Below are 27,168 nucleotides of genomic sequence, written 5' to 3'. Positions count from 1 at the left end.
AAAGGCTGGGGCCCTGGAGCCAGGAGCTGTGTGGGGCTTACCCCAACTGCTATCACAGGCCCTTCCACTGCCTCCCACTTCTTTCCCTGAAGCCCAGGCCAGATTGTAGTATCATTGATGCAGTTTTTTTCTTGCCTCGCAACACAAAGCACAGTGACACTTTTTCTTGTCACCCAATAAGAACTGTGGTGACATTCTGGGCTCTGGCCGGATTTTGCTGAATTTTTTTCCCTTGAATTTGTTATTTTCACTTTGACTTCTTCCCCAAGAGGTAGGAGGTGGTGACCCCAGCCCCAGCTGGTGACGTTGGGGGCTGGCCTGGTGCGTGGAGGAGCCTCCCTCCCAGGGCTTCCTGTCTCTACGTCTAAGCGAGTCTCTGCAGAAGTAACAGGCACTCTCCCAGCAGACTCCCTGGGGGACACATCTGTAAGAGAAGCAGAGGGGAAGAGAGACCTAGGCCCAGAGGTAAGAGGGACAGACAGACTGGATTTGGTTCTGTCACAGGGGTCAGGGAAGGGGAGGGCAATGTGGCAGCAGGTATGCTGGAATGTGCTGGATTTCCAGGGCTCTGCCCACAGCTCTGGCCAGCTTCTCTTGCATTTCGTGAACAGTGATTTCCCCCTGGACATGTGTGCTTCCCGAGGCCAGGGACTACGCCACACTTCTCTTTGCATCCCCACCGTGTACAGCTTGGTGCCTGCAGAGGAAGGGTGTTGGCTGGGACTCTGAGACCAGAGAAGGACCCTGGGCTGAGAAAGGCCACTTAGTCATGGACAGTGGAGGCGATGACAACAGGGAGAGGGGAAAGGAGGAAGAAAAGAGAGAAGCGGTGGGAAAGACTTAGAAAGAATCAACAGATATTAAGGAGGTTCGAGGCCTAGAAAAAAGAAAAACAGAAAACAAAGTACAAGACAAGAAAAGGCGAAAGAGAAGTAGAATCTGCTCTAGAGACAATTCTCCTCCAAATCAACCTTTCCCGTGAGAGTCATCAATAACTCACCCCAAAAATCGTATTTGCAGCATCGCATAAGCCATAGGATGGATGTAGCTTCCTCTAATGCGCTCTGTTTATGTGGGTTTTCACATTTTTGTCGACTTGGGTGCATTTTTTGAGGACTTTTGAGCCATATGTCCAAAGGCACTTCCACTTTAATTAGCTTGAAAAGATTAACAAAATAGTTGAAAGCTAAAGTTCCCAGAAAGGGTTGAAACCGAGCTCTTAGGTATGCCACGCTGTAAAAGTGATAGATACATATTTTTGGGTCATTGCGTCATGAGAAAACTGGGTTCTAAAGGAATCGGTTTTAGGCAGCGCAGCTGCTCTGGAAGAGAAGGCTACTGGGGGTTAGAAAAGGATTTGTAGACGCTCCCTGGGCTTGCTGGGGTGTTGGGGGGGTGGCCGGGCAGGAGGTGATACCCCTCAAGCTGGATGCCCTGGAGGACCCCAGGCTCCTGCCTTCACAGCCTCAGTCCTTTTCTCTCCTGAGACTGCCCAGGCCTCCAGCCCTGCTCCCTGGGGTGCTCTGCCTTCCTTTTGTAGCTGGATTCTGGGCCAAGGGCCTCCTCCCTACAGTCAGGTTCCTCAAAATAGTAAGGCTCTGTTCTCCCTAATTCAGAGATTTCACTCCCGGCGGGACAGGTCTTCCAGAATACACTGCTCTTGTGGGGCCAGTGTTGTGGGGGGGGCCAGGCTGAGAGGAGAGCCTGATGCGGGGGGTCACCGCACTTCATGTTTTGACAAAGGTCGCCTTGCGCGGGGTACAGGCCGGGATGGAACAAAATGGCCGCCCTCTTCACCCCAGAAGAAGGGGTTCCCCGAGGCCGGGGTCAGAGCCCACCCGGAGATGTCCCCCTCTCTCAGTGAGCGGGCACTGAGAGAGAAGGGGCCCCCCTGAGATAAGAGTTCCCCTCACCCACCAGTTCTGGGTGAAGCCCCACAGCACCTGGGCCTGATCTTGGCCATGACAGGGAGACGGCTGCCATGGAGTTGGGTAGACAGGTAGCCTGGCACGTTCGGACCCCTCAGCCAGGGTTTGTTGAAGGAAATCTCTTTGACGAGGGTGGGTGCGCGGAGGGGGCAGGCAGGGGCCTGGGGGGGGCTCCTTTTGCTGGTGGGGGGGGAGGCCGCTGCTCCCCCCACGTGGGTGGCTGAGGCCAAGGAGAGGATGGCGGAGGTTGCAGCCACGGAACCACAAGGGTCCCTTAGGGGGATCAGGTCTCTAGAAAGTTCAGGCGAAGCCCCTGAGCAGCGTGCGGTGTGTGTGTGGGGGGGCGCATCCGCGGCTGGGCTGGAGGGGCTGATGGGGGCCGCGGGGAGAAGATAAAAGGGCCTGTGGGACCACAGACTGTCACTGTGGTGGGGCTGTGCCCTCTTCCTCCCCCAGCCTCGCTCTACAGCCCGGGGGGCCCGGGGGGCAGCTGGGTGGGCCGAGGGGCTGTGGTGCGTTGCTGCTTTCATCACTCCTGGCTTCTCTTCTCGGCTGCCGTTCCGCCGTGCGTGTGTGTCTTGCCTCTCAGAATTTCCTCAAATCGCTCCCTCTGCCGCTGCCTTGTTTGTGCGACCCTGGGCTTTGCGTGTGATGGTGGATTGTGTGCAGTGCAGCTGCTGCTTTAGGGAGCTGCTCTGGGTTTGTCTCTGCCTCCTTCTTTCTCTCCCACCCTTCCCTCATCCTCCCTTGGGGACCCAGTGTGTTTCTCCGGATTGGTCCTTTGCCCTTTTCCACGCTGGCTGCTGCCATCTCCCTGGCGTCCACCCCTGGGTCCCGGCTATGCTCTGCAGGCTGCCTTCACATGGAAGTTTGTGGAAGCCTGAGTCCCGGCCAGAGGCCTGGATGACTGTTTCCAGGTCAGGAGGGACTAGATGTCTAGTGGCAGCTGGAGAGGGGAGGGATGCAAAAGGAGGAGAGACCAGGAAAGCCAGAATTGCCCCCTGGCGTCTGAGGCACAGAGGAAGAGAGACCGAAGTGAAGGTGGAGGGAGGCCTCAGCACAGGGAAGCATAGATCCAGGAACGCACAGATGTGAGCAGAGAAACAGGGGGAGAGAGAGAGAGGCGCCGGGCCTCGGGGACCAGCAGGCCTCCCAGCCTCTCTCAGGGGCCTGTGGTGTACAGGATGCTAGTACTGGGGCAGAGCGCCCCTGGGGAGGCTGAGGATGTGGGGATCAAAGGCCTGCTCTCTATGGTGGCAGCGGAAGCCCCAGGCACCAAAGCAAACAGCAGCTGGAAACCCATAGCTTCCTCTGCCGAGGTGAGAGTGTCCCTTGCCTTGCTCAGACAACCAAACTGACTTTTGGGAGTTCCCATTGTGGTTCAGCGGGTTAAGAACCCGACTAGTATCCAAGAGGACATGGGTTTGGTCCCTGGCCTTGCTCAGTGGGTTAAGGATCTGGCATTGCTGTGAGCTGCAGCATATATAGGTCTCCGACTCAGCTTGGATCTGGCATGGCTGTGGCTGTGGCCGGCAGCTGCAGCTCTGGTTCGACCCCTAGCCTGGGAACTTCCATATGCCAAAGGTGCAGCCGTAAAAAGAAAAAAAGAAAAAAAAATTCACAGACTGACTTTGCACCCCAGGCAAAGGTCATCCACATGGAGATTCCTTCATTCTCTGCTCTCCAAGGACACGATGACTCTGGATGGAGGGACAGTGGGGACCACTCTCAGATGTAAGAGTGCCTGACCCTACTCTCACACCCTGGCCTTCCCTTAAGGTGCTCCATGCCCCCTGCCACCTGTAAACAACTTCACTGGTGCCTAGCCTCCCTCTTCCTTTCCTGTTACCCTCTGGTTTGAGAAAATTGTATCAAGCTTCTTCTATGTGTTAGGCCCTGGATAATTCCTCATTCAGGCAGATGGAGTGACTAGAAGGAGGTTTTTTTCCCCCAATCTTCCCCTAAACCTCATTAAGAGGACCAAGCCCCCAGCACCCATCTGCGTGCTGCATCCCCATCATGGATCAATGCCCAGCAGGAAACAGAATCCACCTCAGATGGGTCAGGACAATGCAGAGAGGGGGTTAGCAGTGGTGTGGACAGGGGTCCAACCAGCATGTGGAGGCACCAGCAGATTCCTGAAGGGGCAGAGGCTGACATGGTGTTTCTGGAACCCAGGGAAGCTTTGAGCTGTGGTTGGGGGGAACGAACAGGAGCTGTGGTAGCCAGGGGAAAGAGGGGAGAGGAAGGAAATATAGCCATTGCCAGAAAATGTGTTCGGAGCCAGAAGAAAGTAAGGAAACATACGTCAGCCTCTCGCCTTGACCCTCCCATCTTTTGTGGGTGTTTCTCATTGGCCAACTCCAACCAGTAGCTGAAGGGCAAGGGAGCCTGGGTGACGTGGTGTTTAAGGTATACAGCGGTCGCTGTCCTTGCAGACAGCAGGGCAAAGAGGAGGAGAGGGGTTGGGGGAATGGACACAAGAATAAGTAACGTGAATCTGGATGACTTGTCTTCATCTGGCCAGAGTTGGATGCGTACGGCACTTAAAGACCCATTTTTAGTAACAGAATTAATATACCGAACACAGTAAAAAGTAATCCGTCTTAAATTTTCTTAGAGTTGATTTACATGTTCTGCCAATTTCTGCTGTACAGCAAAGTGACCGAGTCATACATATATATATGTTCTTTCTCTCATATTGTCTTCCATCGTGTTCCATCACAAATGATTGGCTACAATGCCCTGTGCTATACAGCTCATTGTTTATCCACTCCAAGAGGTTGTGGGTTCGATCCCTGACCTCGATCAGTGGGTAAAGGATCTGCCATTGCCGTGACTGTGGCATAGGCCATTGGCTTCCGCTCTGATTTGACCCCTAGCCTAGGAACCTCCATACGCCGCAGGTGCTGCACTAAAAAAAGAAGACCAAAAAAAAAAAAAAAAAAAAGTTAACCATAAACCAACTGCAATGGAAAAAATAAAAATCATTAAAATTAAAAAAAACATAATAAATCAGTTAAACTTAAAATCAAATCAAATAAAAAAGTTAACCAAACACAGATCCTTCTCTGTGATCCAGCTGGTGCCAGTGGTGGCTTTGCTGGCTGGACCGTCATCTCCATCCCAGAGGAGATCAAGCTGTTGGAGGAGAGGCAGGAACCCCAATCATCGCACCCAAACGTAGAAAGTGGGTGTCAGCCAGGGGCTGTGGGAGTTTGGGGTGGATGGATCACTGCAAAGGTAGCCTCCAGGGGAGCCAACGACCAGGCTCGGGGGAGAGCAAAGTATGTCTGGATGCACCAGCTCCAGGCCAGGTGCATGCTGACACTGTCCCCAGAGCCATCACTGCTCTGATGCTCGCTTACAGGCTGAGCCTAGAGTTCAGAGACACTTGAGTCTGCCCCCGCCTGCCTTTCTGTCACTGTCTGGTGGCCTTCCATGAGCACCTGCTCCCTCCGTGGCTCCTGGTCCCGTTACCGTGTCCAACTTCCTAAGGCTCTACAAAGACCACGTCACATCACTGCTCAAAACCCCAGCAAGGCTCCCACTGGCCTTCAGAGCCGAGCCCTGACACTGTAGCTTGCCTGTCAAGGTTCAAGGTCAGGCTCACTGTCACCACCACTACCACCACCACCACCACCACCTGCTTCCTTCCACAGCCCTCACTTTGCACGCCGCAGGCAGTGGGATGCCCCTCCCCTTCCTTGCCAGCCAGCTCAGGGTTTTCAGACTTGAGCCTGCATCAGTCACCCAGAGGTTTGTGCAGACGGCTGGGCCCACCCCCAGCTTCTGATTCAGCCGAGAATCCGCCTTTCTCAGGTGACAGCTGCTGCTGCTGATCTGTGACTGCAGGTTGGGAATCATGGCTCCAGTCCGGTGCCTCCCATTCTCGAGGTCCATTCCGAGCCATTCTGCGACCACCTCCCCCACAGCCTCTGTCTTTCAAGCCCACACTAACCATTTTTCTGCCTAAACTCTGAAAAGCGACTCTGACTCCCAGGGCCAGTCTGACAGCGAGCAGAGCAGCACCCCCTGCTCGTTCTCTGATCTCACCCCTCACACTGAATCAGGGATGGTAATTCAGAACCCCTCACATCGTTGGTCTCTCTGAGTTCAGGCCTCATTCTCTCACCAGGATTCTTGCAACCCTGTCTCCTGTGTTGGCCTCCCCACAGCTCATCTTTTGCTCAGGAGCTGAAGGGTGCCATCTGGCAAATCGGCTTCATCCTTCTCTGTGCAAAGTCCTATCCTGGCTCCCCGCTCTTGGTCCCCACCCGTTTACCATCTTCTCCAGGAGTCCTTTTCTTTTCTTTTTAAGGCCACACTGTGGCATATGGAAGTTCCCAGGCTAGGGGTCGAATCAGAGCTGCACCACAGTAACCAAGGATCCGAGCCGCGTCTGTGACTTACACTACAGCTCACTGCAATGCCAGATCCTTAACCCACTGAGCGAGGCCAGGGGTCGAACCTGCATCCTCATGGATACTAGTTGGGTTCTTAACCCGCTGAGCAGGAACTCCTTGGGAGTCCTTTCCTGATCCCGCCTGGCAGAGAACCCACCCCTGGTGGAGGCACCACACGTGTGGCACGTACCTGTGGGTGTCAGTTTAGAGGTTCTGCATGCTGAGTTCCCGGTCTGGCCATCTGAAGGGGCCCCAGGCCCACTGCATGCCTGCTGACTGATGACGAGTATCTCCCTCAGGCCCTGCCTGTTCTGCGGGGGAAGGCTCAGGTCCCTGCCTGTCTCGGCAAAACCACAATGGACCCAGGAACCTCTCTGAGGCACCTGTTCCTGGTGCTGCAACTGGGTGAGTGCTCAGACTCAAACTGGGATGATTGGGAAAGGCAAATAGCAGGTGGGGGCAGAGGCAGGGCAGCTGCAACCTCAAGTCCTGACCACCCCCTCTTTTTCCGCCTAGCGATGCTCCCAGCTGCATCGGGCACTCAGGAAAAATATCTGGTGCTGGGTAAGGCAGGAGATCTCGCAGAGCTGCCGTGCCACTCTTCCCAGAAGAAGAACCTACCTTTCAATTGGAAAAGTTCTAACCAGACCAAGATTCTGGGCGGTCATGGCAGCTTCTGGCACACAGGTAGGTTGGCCTCACTCCTTGTTTTGGGAGGAAAGCCCCAGGGACTGACACCCCTCATGTCAGAGCCCAGCTCCTAGTAAACTCTGGGATCGCAGAGGGTCTGGGAGACAGAAGCTCAGAGCACCCTCCAAGATCAGACACTCCCGATGCCAAGTGCTGGTGTACCGGGGAATGGCTTTTGGTGGTCCGTTTTAATTTAAATATTTTAATATTCATGGGCTCATTTTATTTTTGTTTTATTTTATTTTTTTGTTTGTTTGTTTTTTAGGACCACACCAGCAGCATATGGAGGTTCCTAGGCTAGGGGTCAAATTGGAGCTGCAGCCGCCGGCCTACACCACAGCCACAGCAACTCAGGATCCGAGCTATGTCTGCAATCTACCCCAAAGCTCATGGCAATGCCAGATCCTTAACCCACTGAGTGAAGTCAGGGATCGAACCTGCATCCTCATGGATGCTAGTCAGATTCGTTAACAGCTGAGCCATTACGGGAACTCCTCATAAATGTATTTTAATGGACATTCAAAGAATTGCTATCCTATAAGACCCATGATTTCCTGAATATTGTTGCCACAGATCCATGATACTTTGTTCACTGCCATTAAAAAGTATGCTCCTGGAGTTCCCGTCGTGGTGCAGTGGTTAACGAATCCGACTAGGAACCATGAGGTTGTGGGTTCGGTCCCTGCCCTTGCTTAGTGGGTTAAGGATCCGGCGTTGCCATGAGCTGTGGTGTAGGCTGCAGACGCGGCTCGGATCCCGAGTTGCTGTGGCTCTGGCGTAGGCCGGTGGCTACAGCTCCAATTCCACCCCTAGCCTGGGAACCTCCATATGCCGCGGGAGCGGCCCAAGAAATAGCAAAAAGACCAAAAAAAAAAAAAAAAAAAAAAAAATTATGCTCCTGTTGTGGCTCAGAGGGCTAAGAACACAACATAGTCTCTGTGAGGATGTGGGTTCAATCTCCAGCCTCTTTCAGTGGGTTAAGGATCTGGCGTAGGCTTCAGCTGCAGCTCTGATTCGACGCCTAGCCCAGGAAATTTCACATGCTGCAAGTGTGGTCACAAAAAGAGAAAAAAGCAGCAGAGTGAGCAGGTCCTGGTGGCTTAGCCAGTGAAGGATCTGGTGTTGTCACTGCAGCGACTTGGGTTGCTGCTGTGGTGCAGGTTTGATCCCTGGCCTGGGAAATTCCACGTGTCTCAAGTGTGACCAAAAAGAAAAAAAAAAGCAGCAGAATGATTTTTTTTTTTGGCTTTTAAAATGAAGAGAATTAAGCTTTCAATATTTCTTAGGAACATATTTGCAATAAAGGAGTTTTTGCTTTTTTTTTTTTTTTTTTTTTTGGCTTTTTAGGGCCACACTTGTGGCATATGGAGGTTCCCAGGCTAGGGGTCGAATTGGAGCTACAGTTGCTGGCCTACACCACAGTCACAGCAATATCAGATCCAAGCCACGTCTACAACCTACACCACAGCTCACGGCAATGCTGGATCGCTAACCCACTGAGCAAGGCCAGGGATCAAACCCGCATCCTCACGGATACTAGTTGCGTTTGTTAGCCGCTGAGCCATGAAGGGAACACCTCATGCTCTTCTTTAAATACTTTTCTTTCTTCTGGGTGTGGCCTCTAATGTGACCGCTCACATTTTTGAATAGGAGTGTCACATGAGTCAAAAGTAGAAAAATGCCACCAGCCTGAGATATGTTTTTGTAAATATATTTTTTATTTTATAAATTTATTAGATTTATCATTGTCTGCATTTCATTGTTTATTTTTAATATTTTCTTTAAATTATGAAAAATCCAATTTTATATAAAAGTAGGATCATTATATAATGAACCCCCCCCATGTGTCCTACTCAGCTTCAACGATTAGCAATTTGTGGCCAGTTTTGTTTCATCTGTATTCCCAGGCCCCCATCACCATATTATTGCAGAACAAATACCAGACTTATGTCAAAACATCTATAAATGATTTAGTCTGTATCTCTAAAATGTAATGACTTTTATTTATTTATTTTTTTGTAAGGACTCTTTAAAAAATATATCTACAGTTAGGACCTACTGTATAGCACAGGGATCTATATTCAATATCTTGTAATAATCTATAATGGAAAGGCCTCCGAAAAAGAATATCTGTATATATATGTATCTGTAGATATACGTACATAAAAAAACTGAATCACTTTGCTGTACACTTGAAACACTGTAAATCAACTGAACTTCAAAAAAATATATCCACAGCATAACTATCACCCATTAAAAATAATTCCTTGGGGAAAAAAAAAAGAAAGGAGTTCCTGTCGTGGCTCAGTGGTTAAGGAATCCGACTAGGAACCATGAGGTTGCGGGTTTGATTCCTGGCCTTGCTCAGTGGATTGGGGATCCATCATTGCCATGAGCTGTGGTGTAGGTCGCAGACATGGCTCAGATCCCAGGTTGCTGTGGCTCTGGCATAGGTCGGCAGCTGCAGCTCCAATTTGACGCCTAGACTGGGAACCTCCATATGCCGCGGAAGCAGCCCATGAAATGGCAAAAAGACAAAAAAAAAAAAAAAAAAAAAATTACTTGGGAGTTCCCATTGTGGCTCAGCAGATTAAGGACCCGACTTTGTCTCTGTGAGGATGTGGGTTCTATCTGGCATTGTTGCAAGCTGCAGCTTGGACCTGGTGTTGCTGTGGCAGCAGTGGAGGCTGACAGCTGCAGCTCCAATTCAACCCCTAGCCTGGGAACTTCTGTTTATTGCAGGCATGGCCATAAAAAAAATTCCTTAATGTCAATAAATGTCCAGTGTTCAAATTTTCCCAGTTGCCTCATAATGGTCTATTTGAATCAGAATTCTAATAAAAATTCATGCATAATATTTGCTTGATATGTCCCTTAAATCTCTTTGAATTTATACATTTACTTTTTTTTCCCCTCTTGCAACTGATTGTTGAAGAAATCAGGCAACTGTCCTGTTGAGTTTTGCATGGTGTTACCATTTAACACGTTCCTCTGTCCTTTGAATCTCCTGTATATTGGTGGTTAACTCTAGAGACTTGATCAAGGTTGCATGCAATTTTTTCAGTGACTTATTACAATTTTAATAACTATTCCATATTAAAAAACATATATAGCCCCATCACTTTATTTTTTTTCATTTTATTTTATTTCACTTTTTAAAATTAATTTTTTAATTAAAAAATTTTTTTATCTTTTGTTTTTTTAGGGCCCCACCCATGGCATATTGAGGTTCCCAGGCTAGGGGTCAAATCGAAACTGTAGCCACTAGCCTACACCACAGCCACAGCAACGCAGCATCCGAGCCGAGTCTGCAACCTATACCACAGCTCAAGGCAATGCTGGATCCTTAACCCTCTGAGAGAGGCCAGGGATCGAGCCCGCAACCTTATGGTTCCTAGTCGGATTTGTTTCTGCTGTGCCACGACAGGAACGCCTTCATTTTATTTTATTTTGTTGATGTATAGTTGATTTACAGTGTTGTGTTAGTTTCTGGTGTACAGCAAAGTGATTCAGTTATACACATATTCCTTTTCATATTTTATTCCATTATGATTTATTACAGGATATTGAATCTAGTTTCCTGTGCTATACAGTAGGACTTATTGTTTATCTATTTAAAAAAAATTTTTTTTCTTTTTTGGCCACCCTGAGGCATATGGAATTCCCAGGCCAGGGATCAGATCCAAGCTGTGGCAACACTGGATCCTTAATCTACTGTGCAGGGCTGGGGATCAGACCTATGTCCCAATGCTCCCAAGACACTGCCAATCCCGTTTTGCCACAGCGGGAACTCCTCTACTTTATATATAGTCGTTTGTATCTGCTAATCCCAAGCTTCTAATTTATCCCTCTCCCACTCCTTTTTCCCTTAGGGAACCATAAATTTGTTTTCTGTGTCTGTGAGTCTGTTTCTATTTTGTAAATCACTTCATTTGTGTCATGTTTTAGAATCACATATAAGTGATATCACTTGGTATTTGTCTTTTTCTTTCTGACTTACTATACATAGTATGATAATATCTAGCTCATCATGTTGTTGCAAATGGCATTATTTCATTCTTTTTTATGGCTGAGTAATATTCCACGGTGTGTTATGTGCCACATCTTCTGTATGCATTCAATATTTAGGTTGCTTTCATGTCTTGGCTATTGTGAATAGCACTGCTGTGAACACTGGTGCATAGATTCAATTTTTTGATAAGACCATTTTATAGGTGATGTTTTATACTACCAGTTTCATCACATCAGGAGCCATATACTCTCTGTAACTCCTTTTGTGCTATTAAGGTTAAGCAAGAGTTCTCACTGCGGTGTGGTGGGTTAAGAATCAAAAAAGAATTTTAAAAAATGGCTAATTAGTGGCTCAAGTTTAGTTTTAAGTGGTAGTTATAATAACATTATTTTTAGTTTTTAGTTTTTGGGTTTTCTTTTTTTTAAAAAAACAGTCCTTCTGTTTATACCAGGTGATACTGGCTTTCTGCTTATTACAGCAATATATAATTTCTTTTTAAAATAAATTAATTTTGGCTAAGATCCTGGGTTGCTGTGGCTGTGGCGTACACTGCCAGCTGCAGCTCTAATTTGACCCCTAGCCTGGGAACTTCCATGTGCTGTGGGTGTGGCCCTAAAATAAATAAATAAATATTAAATTAAATTAATCAGGGGATTTCCCACATGGCTCAGTCTGCTAAGGATCCAGCATTGTCACTGCTTTGGCTCAGGTTTGTCCCCTGGCCCAGGAATTTCTGCATGCCATGGACGTGGCCAAAAAAATGTAATTTAAAAAGTGAATCCATTTAAAGACATTACATAAATAAGACAGGTAGATTTGGGCAAAATCATGTATGAGGTGCGGAAATAATTGAAGCTTGGGTAATACAGCTCTAGTGCAAGACTCTGATTTTACTAGTGAGGAACTGAAGCCCAGGGAGAGGAAGTTTCTGCCCCAAGCTCTCGTGCCTAGTTAGAGGCGGCACTGTGGCTGGATTTGGGCTGTGGCTTTGGTGTCTCAACTTGCAGCCTAGGCTTTCTTGTGGGGTCATCCTCGGTGCAGTCAGGGCTGGCTGGCCCCAGTGCGTAGGAAACCATCTTTATTGAAAATGAATGTGGGGAGTTCCTGTCGTGGCATATCAGAATTGAATCCGACGGAACCGTGGGTTGCAGGTTCGATCCCTGGCCTGGCTCAGCAGGTTAGGGATCTGGCGTTGCCGTGAGCTGTGGTGTACGTCGCAGATGCGGCTTGGATCTGGTGTTGCTGTGGCTGTGGCGTAGGCCAGTGGCTATAGCTCGGATTAGAGCCCTAGCCTGGGAACTTCCATATGCCATGGATTCGGGCCTAAAAAAGACAAAAAACAAAACAAAAATTAAAATGATTTGAAAAAGTAATAGAGGCACATGGCAAAAATTTTAAACCAGACTAATGATATACAGTGACAATAAATCTCCCTCCTACTCCTGATCCCCAGTTCCTCAGTTCCCTTCCCCAGAGGCAATAATTTTGATCAGTTTCTATGTTTCCTTCAATAGCTGAGCTATGCATGTAGAAGCACATATGTATACGGTCCCCTCTTTTCTTACATAAAATCAATTCATCATATATATGTGTATTATATACACACATACACACATATACATACATACACACACATTATGCATAGAGAGAGAGACTACATGTGCTAGGTAGTTAGGTAATATTCTAGGTGCTGGGGGTATAATATAATAAAAAACGAAAAAGACATTCAGGAGGTGAGCACATTGTAACAATGCACCTGGTTCTAACCTTGTTTTTTTCCCCCTTAAAATTACGCAGATATTTTGAGAATTGTTCTATATGCAATATGTGTGTGCATCTATTTATATCTGCATGTATCTGTCTCTCTCTGTATTTCTGTCTCATTTCTTTTCAGTGACTGCATAGTTCTTTGTTTTTTTCCTGGTGTGTTTTCTCGTTTTTTTTTTTTTTTTTTGTTTTTTGTTTTTTTTTGCTATTTCTTGGGCCGCTCCCTCGGCATATGGAGGTTCCCAGGCTAGGGATCCAATTGGAGCTGTAGTCTCCGGCCTACGCCAGAGCCACAGCAACGTGAGATCCGAGCCGCGTCTGCAACCTACACCACAGCTCACGGCATCGCCGGATCGTTAACCCACTGAGCAAGGGCAGGGACCGAACCCGCAACCTCATGGTTCCTAGTCGGATTCGTTAACCACTGCGCCACGACGGGAACTCCCTCATTTTTTTTTTTTAAATTTGTGTTATTGGAGTGTGATTGCTTTACAATGTTGTGTGACTTCCAACTATGACCGCACAGTTCTCTTGTATAATTATGCCACGATTTACCTGACTAATCCCATATTGTTGGACATTTAGGCTACTTTCAGTTCATTGCTATCACAAACAATTCTTCAGGGCATCGAACCTTGTTTCTTTGGACACAGGTGCAAATGTCTTTGTAGGAGGAATTCGGAGATGTGAAATCAATGAACCTGCTTGATCTTTAGATATCTTTTTTTTTTTTGATAACAAATTTTGTCGAAATGGCATCTGCTATAGTAAGATGTGACTGTATATTAATGTGCACTTTTCAATATGTTACTTCCTTTATGTAAATTGTATTGATGTTACTGTTTTTTCCTCCAGATTTTTAAAGTATTATGTGCTCATTATAGAATATCTGGCAAATGCAGAAAAGAACAAGGAAGAAAATCAAACGCACATATAATTCCTCCACTCAGAGATACCTGCTGTTAACATTTTCACTTATTTCTTTGTTTAGTGTGGAAAATATATATTATTTACACAGATGATATACTGTACAAACCTTTTATCCTGCTCCCTCATAGCATAATATTATGATGGAGCAATTAATTATTAGACTAACTGTTATAGTAATCTGTCAATATTTATTAAATACAAAACCCTAAAACCTTTTTACCTATAAATAGCTATTCCGGAAACTCTTTTTGGTAGAAATAAAATCAAGACTATTTCATGATACTGGTGAAAGGATGTTGTTATAAGCACTGCTTATAATATGAAAGCATAGAATTCAAACTGATTACTCACTAATGAGGAAAGGGTTGAACTAAGGTACGACTGTGGGAAATAATGTAGGTAATTTTAAAAAATGAGGGCTTTCAGGAATACTGAGTAGACATATGTATTAATTGGCTTGGGCTGCCATAAAATATCATGGATGGGGCGGCTCAAACAGAAATTTATTTTCTCACCGTTCTGGTGGCTGGAGGTCCTGAAGAGAGCTTTCTTCCTGGCTTGCAGATGGCCACCTCCTCACTGTGTCCTCACATGACAGAGACAGAGAGGAAGAAAGTTCTTTGGTGTCTTTCCTTATAAGGGCACTAATCCCCACCACCACCCCGGAAGGTCCTACCCTATTGACCTCAACTAAATCTAATTACCTCCTAAAGTCCCCATTTCCAGTGTCATCACATTGCATGTTAGGGCTTCAACATACAAATTTTTTTTGGGTGGGGGGACACAATTCAGTTCATAGTAACATACTTCTCACTGTTTCTTATACTAAATACAACTGCAAACCCTAGACATTATAGGTAGAACAAACATAAGAAGATTCTGAGGAGTTCCCGACGTGGCACAGTGGTTAACGAATCCGACTAGGAACCATGAGGTTGCGGGTTCAATCCCTGGCCTTGCTCAGTGGGTTAAAGATCCGGCGTTGCCGTGAGCTGTGGTATAGGTCGCAGACATGGCTCGGATCCCGAGTTGCTGTGGCTCTGGCGTAGGCTGGCAACTACAACTCCGATTAGACCCCTAGCCTGGGAACCTCCATATGCCACGGGAGCGGCCCAAGAAATGGCAAAAAGACAAAAAACAAAACAAACAAACAAAAAAACCAAAAAAGATTCTGAAAGATGCTGAGAGGGGGCAGTCTGGTAGGGACCACAGGGCCTGAGGAACAACATGGTAGCGAGTGTTCTGTTTGCCTCACCTACCCCAGTCTTGGAGCTGAAGAAGCCGGCAGCCTGGAAGCTCTGATAGATGCAGATAAAAATAACCCTCAACAAAAGTCTGCCCTCTTTAGCCAAAGGACCGGGAAAGAAGCAGCCCAGTAAGACAAAAAATTCTCAAGATAATCACTGCTCTATTCCAGCCAAATGCCAGAGATGAAACTGTGGCCCCACTCCCACCCATGCCAGCAAAGTCTGAATAGGAGCCTAAAGCTCCACCCCACCCCTGAGGCTGTATGAGGTACCCCAAACCCCTACTGGAATGGGGTTAGGGAATGCCAAGTAGAGAATGGGGCTTGCATCGCCACCAGCCAGTGACAAGGCTCCTCCACCCTGCAATGTCAGTAAAGACCACAGGGGAGTCCTGGACTTCCACCCCCACCCAGCAATAAGGAGGGACCTTTCTGTGCTGAGGTGGTATCAGAGGAGGTCAGTGGAGAGTCAGGACCTTCACCATCGCCCAGTAATAACGAGGCCGCCTCCACTGCAGGGTCCGTGGAGACCAGGTGGGGAGCTGGAACTTCCTGACCCCCTATGAGGAGCATCCCCTCCCAGCACAATGGAGGATGAGAAGAGAACCTAGATTTCTTCCTCTAACTGGCAGTAATAAGAGTGGTCAAAGAAAGCCAGTTAAAATAGAAGGCTTAAATAAGATGCAGAATCTCACAACATAGCACCCAAATGTCCAGGTTCCAATTGAAAATTACTCACAGTGCCAAGAACCAGAAACATCTCAAACTGGATAGAAAAAAGAGCCAACAGATGCCCACACTGAGACGAAAGAGATGTTAGGATTATCTGACAATTTTAAGCAACCATGATTGAAAATTTTTTTTCAGCAAGCAGTTACAAACATCCTTGAAACAAATGAAACATAGAAAGTCTCAGCAAAGAAATAGAGGATATCATAAAAAAGAACCAAATGGATGGTACAACCACTATGAACAGTATGGAAGTACCTTAGAAAACTATACATAGAACTACCATATGATCCAGCAATCCCACTCTTGTGCATATATCTGGACAAAACTTTCCTTAAAACAGACACATGCACCCGCATGTTCATTGCAGCACTATTCACAATAGCCAAGACATGGAAACAACCCAAATGTCTATCAACAGATAATTGAATTAGGAAGATGGGGTATATATACACAGTGGAAGACTACTCAGCTATAAAAAAGAACAAAATAATGCCATTTGCAGCAGACTCTCATACTGAGTGAAGTAAGTCAGAAAGATAAAGACAAATACCATATGATATCACTTATATCTGGAACCTAATATACGGCACAAATGAACCTTTCCACAGAAAAGAAATTCATGGACTTGCAGAATAGACTTGTGGTTGCCAAGGGGGAGGGGGAGGAATGGGATGGACTGGGAGCTTGGGGTTTATAGATGCAGACTATTGCCTTTGGAATGGATTAGCAATGAGATCCTGCTGTATAGCACTGGGAACGATGTCTAGGCCCTTATGATGGAGCATGACAATGTGAGAAACTGGGCCACCATGCTGTACAGTAGAAAAAAAATTATTGGGGAAACAAAAAAAAAAAAAGAAAAGAAAAAAGTATATACATAGAAACATAAATACCAAAATATATGCAGAAATTAAAATCGATATTTCCTGACAAAAAAAAGAACCAAATGGAAATTTTAGAACTGAAAAATATGATAACCTGAAAACAAAGATCAGTGAATGGACCCAACCTCAGAATGGAAGGGATAGAGGAAAGAATCAGTGAACTGCAAGACAGAACAATAGAAATCACACAGTGTGAACAACAAAGAGAAAAAGACGGAAAAAATGAACGAAGTCATAGGGAACAAAGCCATGTGGACCATAACAAAAGATCTAACATTTGTGTCAATGGAGTCCCAGAAGGAGAAGAAAAAGAAAAGGGACCCGAAAAGGTATTGGAAAAAATAATGGCTGAAAACTGCAAATTCGGCAAGAGATATTAACCTGTATATTCAAGAAGCTGAGCAAACTTTAAGCAGGATAAACCTAAAAAAAAATCTACACTGACACACCATAATTAAACTTATGAAGACTGCAATTCCCGTCGTGGCACAGTGGTTAATGAGTCCAACTAGGAACCATGAGGTTGCAGGTTCAATCCCTGGCCTTGCTCAGTGGGTTAAGGATCCGGCATCACAGTGAGCTGTGGTGCAGGAACCTCCATATGCCATGGGAAGCCGGCCCTAGAAAAGACAAAAAGACCAAAAAAAAAAAACCTAAGGAAATCTGAAGAAGGTATTTAGTTACTAATAATGCATCATTATTGGTGCATTAATTGAAGGAAATTTTACTAATATAAGATGTTAATAGTAAGAGACATTTAATATGGAGTATATGGACATTGTATAATTTTCATAATTTTTCTGTTAAAACTGTTCTTAAAAAAAGTGTGTTGGAGTTCCCATCGTAGCTCAGCAGAAACGAATCTGATTAGTATTCATGAGGATGCATGGTCGATCCCTGGCCTCGCTCAGTGGGTTAAGATCCGGCATCGCAGTGAGCTGTGGTGCAGGTCACAGACATGGCTCAGATCTGGCGTTGCTGTGGCTGTGGCGCAGGCCGGCAGCTGCAGCTCTGATTCAAACCCTAGTCTGGGAACTTCCATATGCTGTGGGTTCGGCCCTAAAAGGCAACAAACAAACAAACAAAAAACACCACCTCAAAATGGGAGTTCCTGCTGTAGTGAAACAAGATGGGGGGCTGTCTCTGGAGTCCTGGGACACAGGTTCAGTCCCCAGCCAGGCACAATGGGTTAAGGATCTGGTGCTGCGGCAACTGCGGCTCGCATCTGAGCCCTGGCCGGGGAACTCCATATGCCATGGGGTGGACAAAATAGAAAAAAAAAAAAAAAAAAAAAAAAAGAACTAAAAATGAACTCTGAACTTAATCGTAAAATTATAACAGATAGGAAAAAATCATCAGGGTCTAAGCAAAGAGGTCTCAGACTTGACACCAAAAGCATGAGCCATAAAAGGAAAAACGAATGAAAGTAAAAAGCATAGTGGAATCCACAGCAAAGTGTTTACAGTGGTAGGAGGGTCGGCAAAGGAAGCGGGAAGTATTGTATCTGTGTAATTTTTGCAGTTCAAACAATGGGGAAAAAATAACTGGAAGAGTAAAGGTTATGTTAATACAACTTTTAAAATGTATATTATGAATATGTTCCATTTCATTAAAAATTATTTATAAATATCATTTGGGGAGCCAACCCAATGAACATGCTCTAGTATGCAGCCATTATCCTTTTGCCTAATGTACTCTGTTAGCAGCCCTGTAATTATTATTTTTCTACCTACATTTGGCTTGGATTTTAAAATTATTGTTTTAATAATCAAGTGCTAGAAACGAAATTAGGGATATGAACTTTTAAAAAATCGTTGGTCTATACTGCCAGATTGCTTCCAGAAAAGGTCTGACCATTTACAGTAAGTCTAGAGAAGAATGTCATTGTGTACCTCTCTCACTAGCACCATTGCTGACACTGAGTGGTATTATTTAAAACTTTTTTTTTTTGGTAATCTGATAGTTGAAAAATATATCATTGTTGTTTTAATTTGCATTTCTATGACCGCCTGTGAGATTGAAACAATGTGCTCCTTTCTAAAAATTCTTACCTCTTTTATATGGATATTTTTATTCTGTTCCTACAATTTGATTTTCCTTTTTTTTTTTTTTTTTTTTCTCTTTTAGGGCAGCACCTGCTGCATATGGAGGTTCCCAGGCTAGGGGTCCAATCAGAGCTGCAGCTGCCAGCCTACACCACAGCCACAGCAACATGGGATCTGAGCCACAACTGTGACCTACACCACAGCTTACGGCAACGCTGATCCTTAACCCACTGAGCAAGGCCAGGGATCGAACTCACAACCTCATGGTTCCTGGTCGGATTCGTTAACCACTGCGCCACTGGAAGTGTGGGCCCAGAATCAAGGAGAGAGGTTGGGCTGGGAGTCATCTGCAGAGCCAGCAGATGCAGTGGAATTTAGAATGTCTACAGAGGAGTTTCTGTCATGGTGCAGTGGAAACGAATCCAACTAGGAACCATGAGGTTGCAGGTTCGATCCCTGGCCTCGCTCAATGGGTTAAGGATCTGGCGTTGCCGTGAGCTATGGTGTAGGTCACAGACATGGCTCGGATCTGGCGTGGCTGTGGCTCAGGCATAGGCTGGCGGCTACAGCTCTGATTAGACCCCTAGCCTGGGAACCTCCATATGCCACAGATGCGGCCCTAGAAAAGACCAAAAAAAAAAAAATGTTTTAAAGGTATTATTCCATCCCATAATGTAAAGAGCCTCCTCATTCTCCTCACAGCGTTCTGCCGAACGGGTGAACTCTATTTAGCCTCTCCTTTTTGGTGGATGTTTAGTTCTGTGTGTGCGTCTGCAATTCAGGTAGCTGTCTCACGTTACCCCCAAAGAAATTTTACTGGTTTGTGTTCCTGCTGATAATGTGCAGGCAAGAGTGTGGGCAACTATGTCATAATGTCTCTGAGCCTCAGTTTCCTTGTCTGCAAGATAAGCAACGCAGTACCTATTTTCCAGAATTGTTGAGAAAATTATCTGAGATGACACACATAAAGTATTTGGCGGGTAGGAGTGAAAATATGATATCCGGTTAGTAAGATACTGTCCTGGCTCAGTACATGTATGTGCCAGGACCTCCTGACACGTCTGGGGTTCTCGGATTAGGAGATTCTGGAGAAATGAGCAACTCAGATCAGAAGAGTTGTGGGTAGCACCCTCTCCAGGGTACCCCTACCTCCTCCATCCCGCCATGTAGCCTCAGTTACCGAGTTGACCTCTCGCCTCGATTCGAAAAAAAACATGTGGGACCATGGATCCTTTCCCCTGATCATCAAGAATCTTGAAGTAACCGACTCCGGGATTTACATCTGCGAAGTGGAAGACAAGAGGATAGAGGTGCAATTGCTGGTGTTCAGACGTGAGTGGGGCAGGCCTGGGACCAAGGTACCTCCAGCCAATCTGCCTTCCTTCTCGGCTCCCCACCCCGCATCCAAGCCAGGGCCTGAGCTGGTGGCATCTCAACCGTCCAGAGATGGATAAGCCAGGCCCCCACAACTCCTCAAACCCTCCTCAGGTCTTGGGTCAGGCAGGGGGTGAGGGTGGCGGGGAGGAAAGGCCAGAAGCAGAGGAAGAAGGGAGAGAGACAAGGAATGGAGGAAGGGGGAGGGGGAGGGAAGTCCTGCTTTGGGCTGGGGGATGGGCGGAAGGGAGGTGCAGGGACTGGGGTGACGGAGGGACACCCTTGGGGTCCTGGCTTCTTCTCTTCTCCTTGGGGATAGTGCATATGTGACAAGGTGGCCTGCTCCCTCCACAGTGACTGCCAGTGTCACCCGCGTGCTGCTGGGGCAGAGCCTGACCCTGACGCTGGAGGGCCCCTCTGGGAGTCACCCTACAGTGCAATGGAAAGGTCCAGGGAATAAAAGCAAGAATGACGTCAAGAGCCTGTTGCTGCCCCAGGTGGGGTTGGAGGACAGTGGCCTCTGGACATGCACTGTCTCCCAGGACCAGAAGACACTGGTGTTCAGGAGTAACATCTTCGTGCTGGGTAAGAGCGTGCAACTCCTTCTCTGCGCGAGCTCCCCCTCCTCTGCTCTCATGGCTCTGCTCGTGGCTGTAGTGTGGCTGGTGTGGCTGGTTTGGGGGGTCGGTCGGTCGGAGGCCAGAGCGAAAGTCTGCCCTGAGCGACAGGCCAGGCCCTCTCTTCCTTCATAGTCACCCCTCAGGGTGCTGGACATGGAAGAAGGAAGGGACAGGGGACGTAAGGATGTGAGGGGCCCCAGAGACCCCCAGAGAAAGCCCAGAGGAAGATCAAGGGCATCTATCATCTCTGTTGCCTCAATACCCACCTCCCACCAAGCTGGCAACTCCACTTGCTCAGGGACACTAACCGATGCAAGCCAGCCCTGATGAAATTCGACGTCGCACCCTCAGAAGCCCGAGCTAAGCACTGCGAGAGGAACTGAGAGCCCAGAAGGCAGATGCCACCCTGGACCCTGTCCTCGGGGTGCTTATGTGAGCTGCGGTCGGGTAGCATGGTGGTGAAGTGTCCGGCCTCTGGTTAAAATCCTGGCTCTGCCTTAAACATGTAACCCTGGGCAAGTTACTGACTGTCTCTGTGCCTTGGTTTCCAGATCTGTAAAATGGGAACAGTCTAGCCTAGCTCGTTATGCGAGATGGGATGCATGGAAGGCACTTAGGACCGTGCCTGGCACGTAGTCAGCCCGATTCAAGGATCTGCTCTTATCTCGTGCGGGGGATCCCTTATGGACCCAAGTCCATGCAGGCCAAATGCCCTCTGGGCTCCAGGATTCTGAGGAGGGAGGGGGCTCCCTGTGCCTGGGCTGTTCCTGGAGGGCTTTCCAGGGAAGGGGGAGCTGCTGCGGGACCTCACTGGGGTGCAGAGCCAGAGAGGAGAGCCTAGAGCTAGATGGGAATTTAAGAGCCTGAGGGGCACCCTGGTCACCTTCTGGCTCCTGGCCGCTCCCACTGCACGCCTACTGCGCCCTGTGTGAACCTGGGTTCTCTCCCTTTCCCTCCAGCCTTCCAGAAGGTTCCTAGCACAGTCTATGTGAAGGAAGGGGACCAGGTGGTGCTCTCCTTCCCACTCACCTTCGAAGCCGAGAGCCTGAGCGGGGAGCTGATGTGGCGGCAGACGAAGGGGGCTTCCTCCCCCCAGTCCTGGATCACCTTCTCCCTGAAGGACAGGAAGGTGACTGTGCAAAAGTCTCTCCAGAACCTCAAGCTCCGGATGGCGGAGAAGCTCCCGCTCCAGATCACTCTGCTCCAGGCCTTGCCTCAGTACGCAGGTTCTGGAAACCTGACCTTGGTTCTCCCTGAGGGGAGGCTGCACAGGGAAGTGAACCTCGTGGTGATGAGAGGTGAGGCGCTAGGCTGAGAAGAGGAGGGCAGGGCCTGGGGTGGAGGGTTCTGGCCCAGGACAGGTCCCCAAAGGGATGCCAAGCCCTCGTTACCTGATGGAGCCCATCAAGGGCCCTCTGGTTTGGGAGCTGGGTTTGAACTGAGGCTGGAATCCTCTGTCCTTCCCTGACATCCAAGAGGCAGCCTGGTGCAGGCTCCACTAGAATTCCCAAGGTCATGGACTCAGAACCAGGTTCTGGTTCTCCCTCTGCCCAACCTAGGGTGACCCTGACTAAGCCCATCCCCTCCATGGGCTGGCCTTCTCCTAAAGAGGATCACAAAATCTGCTCTTAGGATGACAGTGATGGTGGCAGTGTCCCCATCCCCCCCCCTTTTTTTTTGTCTTTGTGGTTTTTTTGAGGGCCACATCCACAGCATATGGAGGTTCCCAGGCTAGGGGTCTAATCAGAGCTGTAGCTGCTGGCCTAGGCCACAGCCACAGCAATGCCAGATCCAAGCCACGTCTGCGACCTACACCACAGTTCACGGCAATGCTAGATCCTTAACCCACTGAGCAAGGCCAGGAATCGAACCTGCAACCACATGGTTCCTAGTTGGATTCGTTAACCACTGAGCCACGACAGGAACTCTGTCCCATCCTTATCTCCTCGATCATCACAACTTCATAAGTAATAATGGCTCATGCTTGATGCTTTGCACATGCCACCCCATTCAAGAGCCCTGCATGTATTTGTCCATTTCATTATTTTGTGAGGCTCAAGTTGGTAAATAGCTCATTCAGAGACCCACAGATGGTAAGCCGTGGGGCTGGAATTCAAATCTAAACAGCTAGACCTCAAAAGCTATGTTTCCTCTACTATAACTGCATGAAAATGTGCTCTTAGAGGGGTATTAATTTTATTTTTTAGGGCCCCTTCTGTGGCATAAGGAAGTTCCCAGGCTAGGGGTCGAATCGGAGCTGCAGCTGAGGCCTACAGCACAGCCACAGCATCTCGGGATCTGAGCCGCATCTGCGACCTACACCACAGTTCACGGCAACACTGGATCCTTAACCCACTGAGTGAAGCCAGGGATCAGACCTGCAACCTCATGGATACTAGTTGGGTTCTTAATCCACTGAGCCACAACGGGAACTCCCAATGCATTGTTTTTTGTTTTTTGTTTTTGTCTTTTGTCCTTTTTTTTTAGGGCCACACCCACGGCACCTGGAGGTTTCCAGGCTAGGGGTCCAATCGGAGCCACAGTCTCTGGCCTACACCAGAGCCATAGCAACGCCAGATCCGAGCCACGTCTGCGACCTACACCACAGCTCATGGCAATGCCGGATCCCCAACCCACTGAGCGAGGCCAGGGATCGAACCCGCAACTTCATGGTTTCCAGTCAGACTTGTCTCTGCTATGCCATGACGGGAACTCCCCAATGCATTGTTTGGATTGTGTGTGGAATCCCTTTAGAGCAGACAAGTGCTAGGAATTCCAGAGGCCCCGGCTCCCAGGCTCAGGCTCTTGTCTCTCCACAGCGACTCAGTCTAAGAACGAAGTGACCTGTGAGGTGCTGGGACCCACCCCCCCGAAGGTGGTGCTGAGCTTGAAGCTGGGGAACCAGAGTATGAAAGTCTCAGATCAGCAGAAGCTGGTGACGGTGCTGGACCCTGAGGCAGGGATGTGGCGGTGTCTACTGAGGGACAAAGACAAAGTCCTGCTGGAATCCCAGGTCGAGGGTGAGCAAGGGTCCAGGTTCCATGGCCTCACCCTAAGCCCCTGCGTCCTCGACTACGGGACCCTCCCAGTTGCTCTGGAGTCAGTGGGTTATGGGTATGGTGCCGGGACACAGGGCTGATGAAGTGGGATGGGGTGTGGTCTTAGGTTCCTGTGGTCTATAGCCCTTGGATGGGCCCCCCCCAACCAAGATCCTCCCTGGCTCCTTCTCAAACCCAGATACACACACTCACACTCACACACACAAACACACACACACACATACACACACACACGGACGGCACATGGCCTGGACTGCTGCTTCTAGCTTCTGAGTCACTTGTAATCTCTCTCAACCTTAAAACCTCTTCCCCAGCCTTTGCCTTTTCTTTTTCCTTTCTTTTTAGGGCCATGCCAGCAGCATATGCAAGTTCCCAGCCTAGGGGTCAAATCAGGGCCTCAGCTGCCAACTTACACCACAGCCACAGCGATGCCACATCTGAGCCGAGTCTGGACTAAACCACAGCTCACGGCAACACCGGATCCCCGACCCGCTGAGCAAGGTCGGGGCTTGAAACCATGTCCTCATGGATACTTGTTGGGTTCTTAACCTGCTGAGTCATAATGGGAACTCCTTCCCCAGCCTTTTCCTTCCAGCCCCAGTAGCCCCAGAAGAACCCAAGCACCTTGCCCTGCTCCCCCAGCATAAGGATCAGACCCAAGTGTGGCTGGGTACCCAGGCCCTCTGGAGCCCCCGAGAGTACGTTGTGCCCTGACAGAGGGCAGTGAGCTGAGCTTACCTCTCTCCCTTGCAGTTCTGCCCACAGCATTCACGCGGGCCTGGCCGAAGCTCCTGGCCTTTGTGATAGGGGGGATCATAGGCCTTCTGTTTCTCGCTGGGTTCTGCATCGTCTGTGTTAAATGTTGGCACCGCAGGGTGAGTGAGCCTCCCCAGACCCCCTAGCACCCCCACAGGACATCCTGTGTTTGTGGCCTGCTTCTGCTTGGCCCCCTCTGCCCACCTGCTGCCCCGCGCCCTCACCGCAGGCTGGGTCCCACCCCAGATCCCAAGTGGAGGGAGAGACAAGAAGCCACAGAGTTAATTCTGGGACAGATGGCTTCAGCCGCAGTCACCACTTCTCCTCTCCCACCTTTCCCCATCCCCCCCTCCACGGGGCAGCCTCCCTTTGGAGGCCTGGGACCTTCACAACCCCTCTCCTCCCTGGACAGCGCCGGGCGGAGCGGATGTCTCAGATCAAGAGACTCCTTAGTGAGAAGAAGACCTGCCAATGCGCCCAGTAAGGACCTGGGGGGCAAAGAGGAGGGGTGAAGAGAGGGAAGGGAGGAGGGGAGGGAAGGGGGGTGGAGGGAGGGGCAGAGAGGAGAGAGGGGTGGGGGTGGCCCAGGATGGGAGAAGCAGGCAGGAGCGGGAGGCGGAGGTGAGGGCAGCAAGCCTGGGATGTGTCTGGATGTGGCCCGGAGGCCATCTCTGTGCAGGAAAAGTCGGGTCTGGGAGCCAGGGAGGGGCTGGAAGCAAGGCGTTGGGAAGGAACAGATTTGCTCCTCTTATTCTTTGTCCCTCCAGCCGGCAACAGAAGAACTATTCCCTCACCTGAGGCCCTGCCAGGAGGCACTGCCCACCTGCTGTCTCCCCCCACCCCCTGCCCGCCACGCATCTCCTGCTGGGCTCCTGGGCCTGCAGACCAGAAGAATGTAGCTGACCCAGCGCCTCTGGCCGCCTCCTGCCCCCTCATTCAGTGGGCCTTGCTTCTGCTTTTCCAGAGGCTCACTCACACCCTTTCTTCCTCTTTCCCTTTTCCCTCAAGCCCTGGTCCTTTGATGGTCTCTTCTCCACTCTCTCCCTCCCTGCTCTCTTGGGTCCCAGGGGAGCGCGTGGGACTGGACCTGCCTGGCTGAGTATCTGAAGCATGAAGCACAGGGCAGTCATGGTACAGGAGAGAACCCTGGGACCCGAGAGGGCAGGGACTAGCCCAAGATCACACAGCCAGTCAGGGACAGATCCAGATCCAAAGGCTCCTGCCAGACGGTGCTGCTCCAGTCTGCATGCATCGCCCCCTGCACTGACGGAGCCACAGACTCACATCCTGACCTGCGCACCAAGCAGGCACCCTAGACACACTGTGCACAGACCCAAGTCCTTATCACCCAAGCAGCTCAGCTCGGTTTACAAACCCATCTCACATTCTCTATTTGACCCACATGAAAATCCTACAAGGCTGATAGTGACGGGATCAAAATTAGCATCTGTATTTTATAGAGATGCAAATGGAACTCAGAGAGGTTCAAATGATTGCCCAAGATCACCAGCGAGTGCGTGGACTGGCCCAGGCCTCCTGATCGCTAGTTCCACTGCTGTCTCTTGAACACAGGGACAAATACCACACAGATCTCTGCAGCTGGCTAGTCACAGATGCCTGGTACATATTTTGGATTCACAGGAGCCTTCCGCCACAGGGAGGTCGCCTCAAAGGGTTCAGGAACATGCAGGAGGGCCTCTCTGGCTGGAATCCCTCCTTCATCACCTGCTGGCAGCAGAATCCTGTTACCAGAGAACAAAACCTTCAGTTCTCTGAATCAGGGCACAGGCCCTGTGGGAGAGAGTGTCCAGTGACCTGCCACTCACCCTGTGCAGAACCTTCTGGAAGGTGAGCTTTGCCAGGGGAAGGCGGTGGGGAGCTGGCCAGAGAGGGAACCCTCCGAGGGGACCTCCTGCGAAAGTTGATAGCCCCCGGACCCCAATCCCCCTGCCCCACCCTCAAATGATTCAGGATCCAAGAAAGTTGGGGTTACCAGTTTTGTCTTCTCCCCTTTACTTGATCCATGTCTCTCAGGTTCCGCAGCCTCCTCTGCCTCTCTCTCCTCCCTTCCCTTTCTCACCACCTCCTGCAGTCTCTACGCCTTTTCCCTTGTCCCTTCCTTCCAGCTTGCCTCTTCCAGGAAGAACACCCAGCTGCCACCAGGGCTCCTCACGGCTTGCTTGGTGTTCCTGCCCCCTCCCCACCCCTGCCTCCCTGAGCTGACAGGAAAATACAACAGACTCACTATAAAGAAGATGCTTTTCTTCATTTGTGGGGCAGGGGGGCGGGGGGGGGGAGGCAGGGAAGGGAGAGAGAAAGAGAAGCGGACTCTTTTCTGGGGACCTGGAATTTTCTGATCTGTGGGGAAAGGCTGCCAGGCTTGTCCCAGGGAGGAGGTGAAGGTTCCCTGGGGAGGAAAGAATCCTTTGGAGGCAGATTACCACCTACCCACTCCAAAGGGCCCTGAGTGTGCGCACGTGAGTGATATACTGAGGGAGAGACTGCAGGGGCTGTGTGTGCTCCACACATGAGAAACTGTGATGCGTGCCAGAGAATTGTGTGTATCCCCAACACAAGGATGGCTGTATGTTCCAGGAGGAAGCCGTGTGTACTGGGGGTACATTCTTCTAGTCCCTTGTCCCCCCATCACAAAGCATCATCACCATGGCCCCTCACTCCAGCCCCTCACTCCGCAGCCTCCAGCACACGCCCCTGGGAG

The 27,168-nt window shown here is 49.1% G+C and overlaps 1 protein-coding gene across 5 annotated transcripts; it reads left to right on the top strand.

The window, feature by feature from the left end:
* On the top strand, nucleotides 282–26,700 carry CD4 (CD4 molecule). Of its 5 annotated transcripts, NM_001001908.2 has the most exons (11): nucleotides 363–465; nucleotides 6,634–6,739; nucleotides 6,851–7,021; nucleotides 19,811–19,972; nucleotides 20,369–20,599; nucleotides 21,594–21,932; nucleotides 23,454–23,654; nucleotides 24,447–24,568; nucleotides 24,862–24,929; nucleotides 25,217–26,297; nucleotides 26,576–26,700. In NM_001001908.2, exons 2-10 carry the CDS (start codon nucleotides 6,691–6,693, stop codon nucleotides 25,245–25,247), a joined length of 1,374 nt encoding a protein of 457 aa, NP_001001908.2. In that variant the 5' UTR covers nucleotides 363–465; nucleotides 6,634–6,690; the 3' UTR covers nucleotides 25,248–26,297; nucleotides 26,576–26,700. The 5 variants fall into 5 exon arrangements, 4 of the variants coding, with proteins under 4 accessions (XP_020946858.1, XP_005652647.1, NP_001001908.2 ...); XR_002343823.1 differs by lacking the exon at nucleotides 24,447–24,568 and having other exon boundaries at nucleotides 282–465; XM_005652590.3 differs by having other exon boundaries at nucleotides 283–465; nucleotides 25,217–26,700.

The sequence above is a fragment of the Sus scrofa genome, chromosome 5 (assembly GCF_000003025.6).
Source record: "Sus scrofa isolate TJ Tabasco breed Duroc chromosome 5, Sscrofa11.1, whole genome shotgun sequence".
NCBI classification, from domain to species: domain Eukaryota; kingdom Metazoa; phylum Chordata; class Mammalia; order Artiodactyla; family Suidae; genus Sus; species Sus scrofa.
Note: the sequence above shows the minus strand (reverse complement) of the source record. Positions and strands in the feature narration are given on the sequence as shown.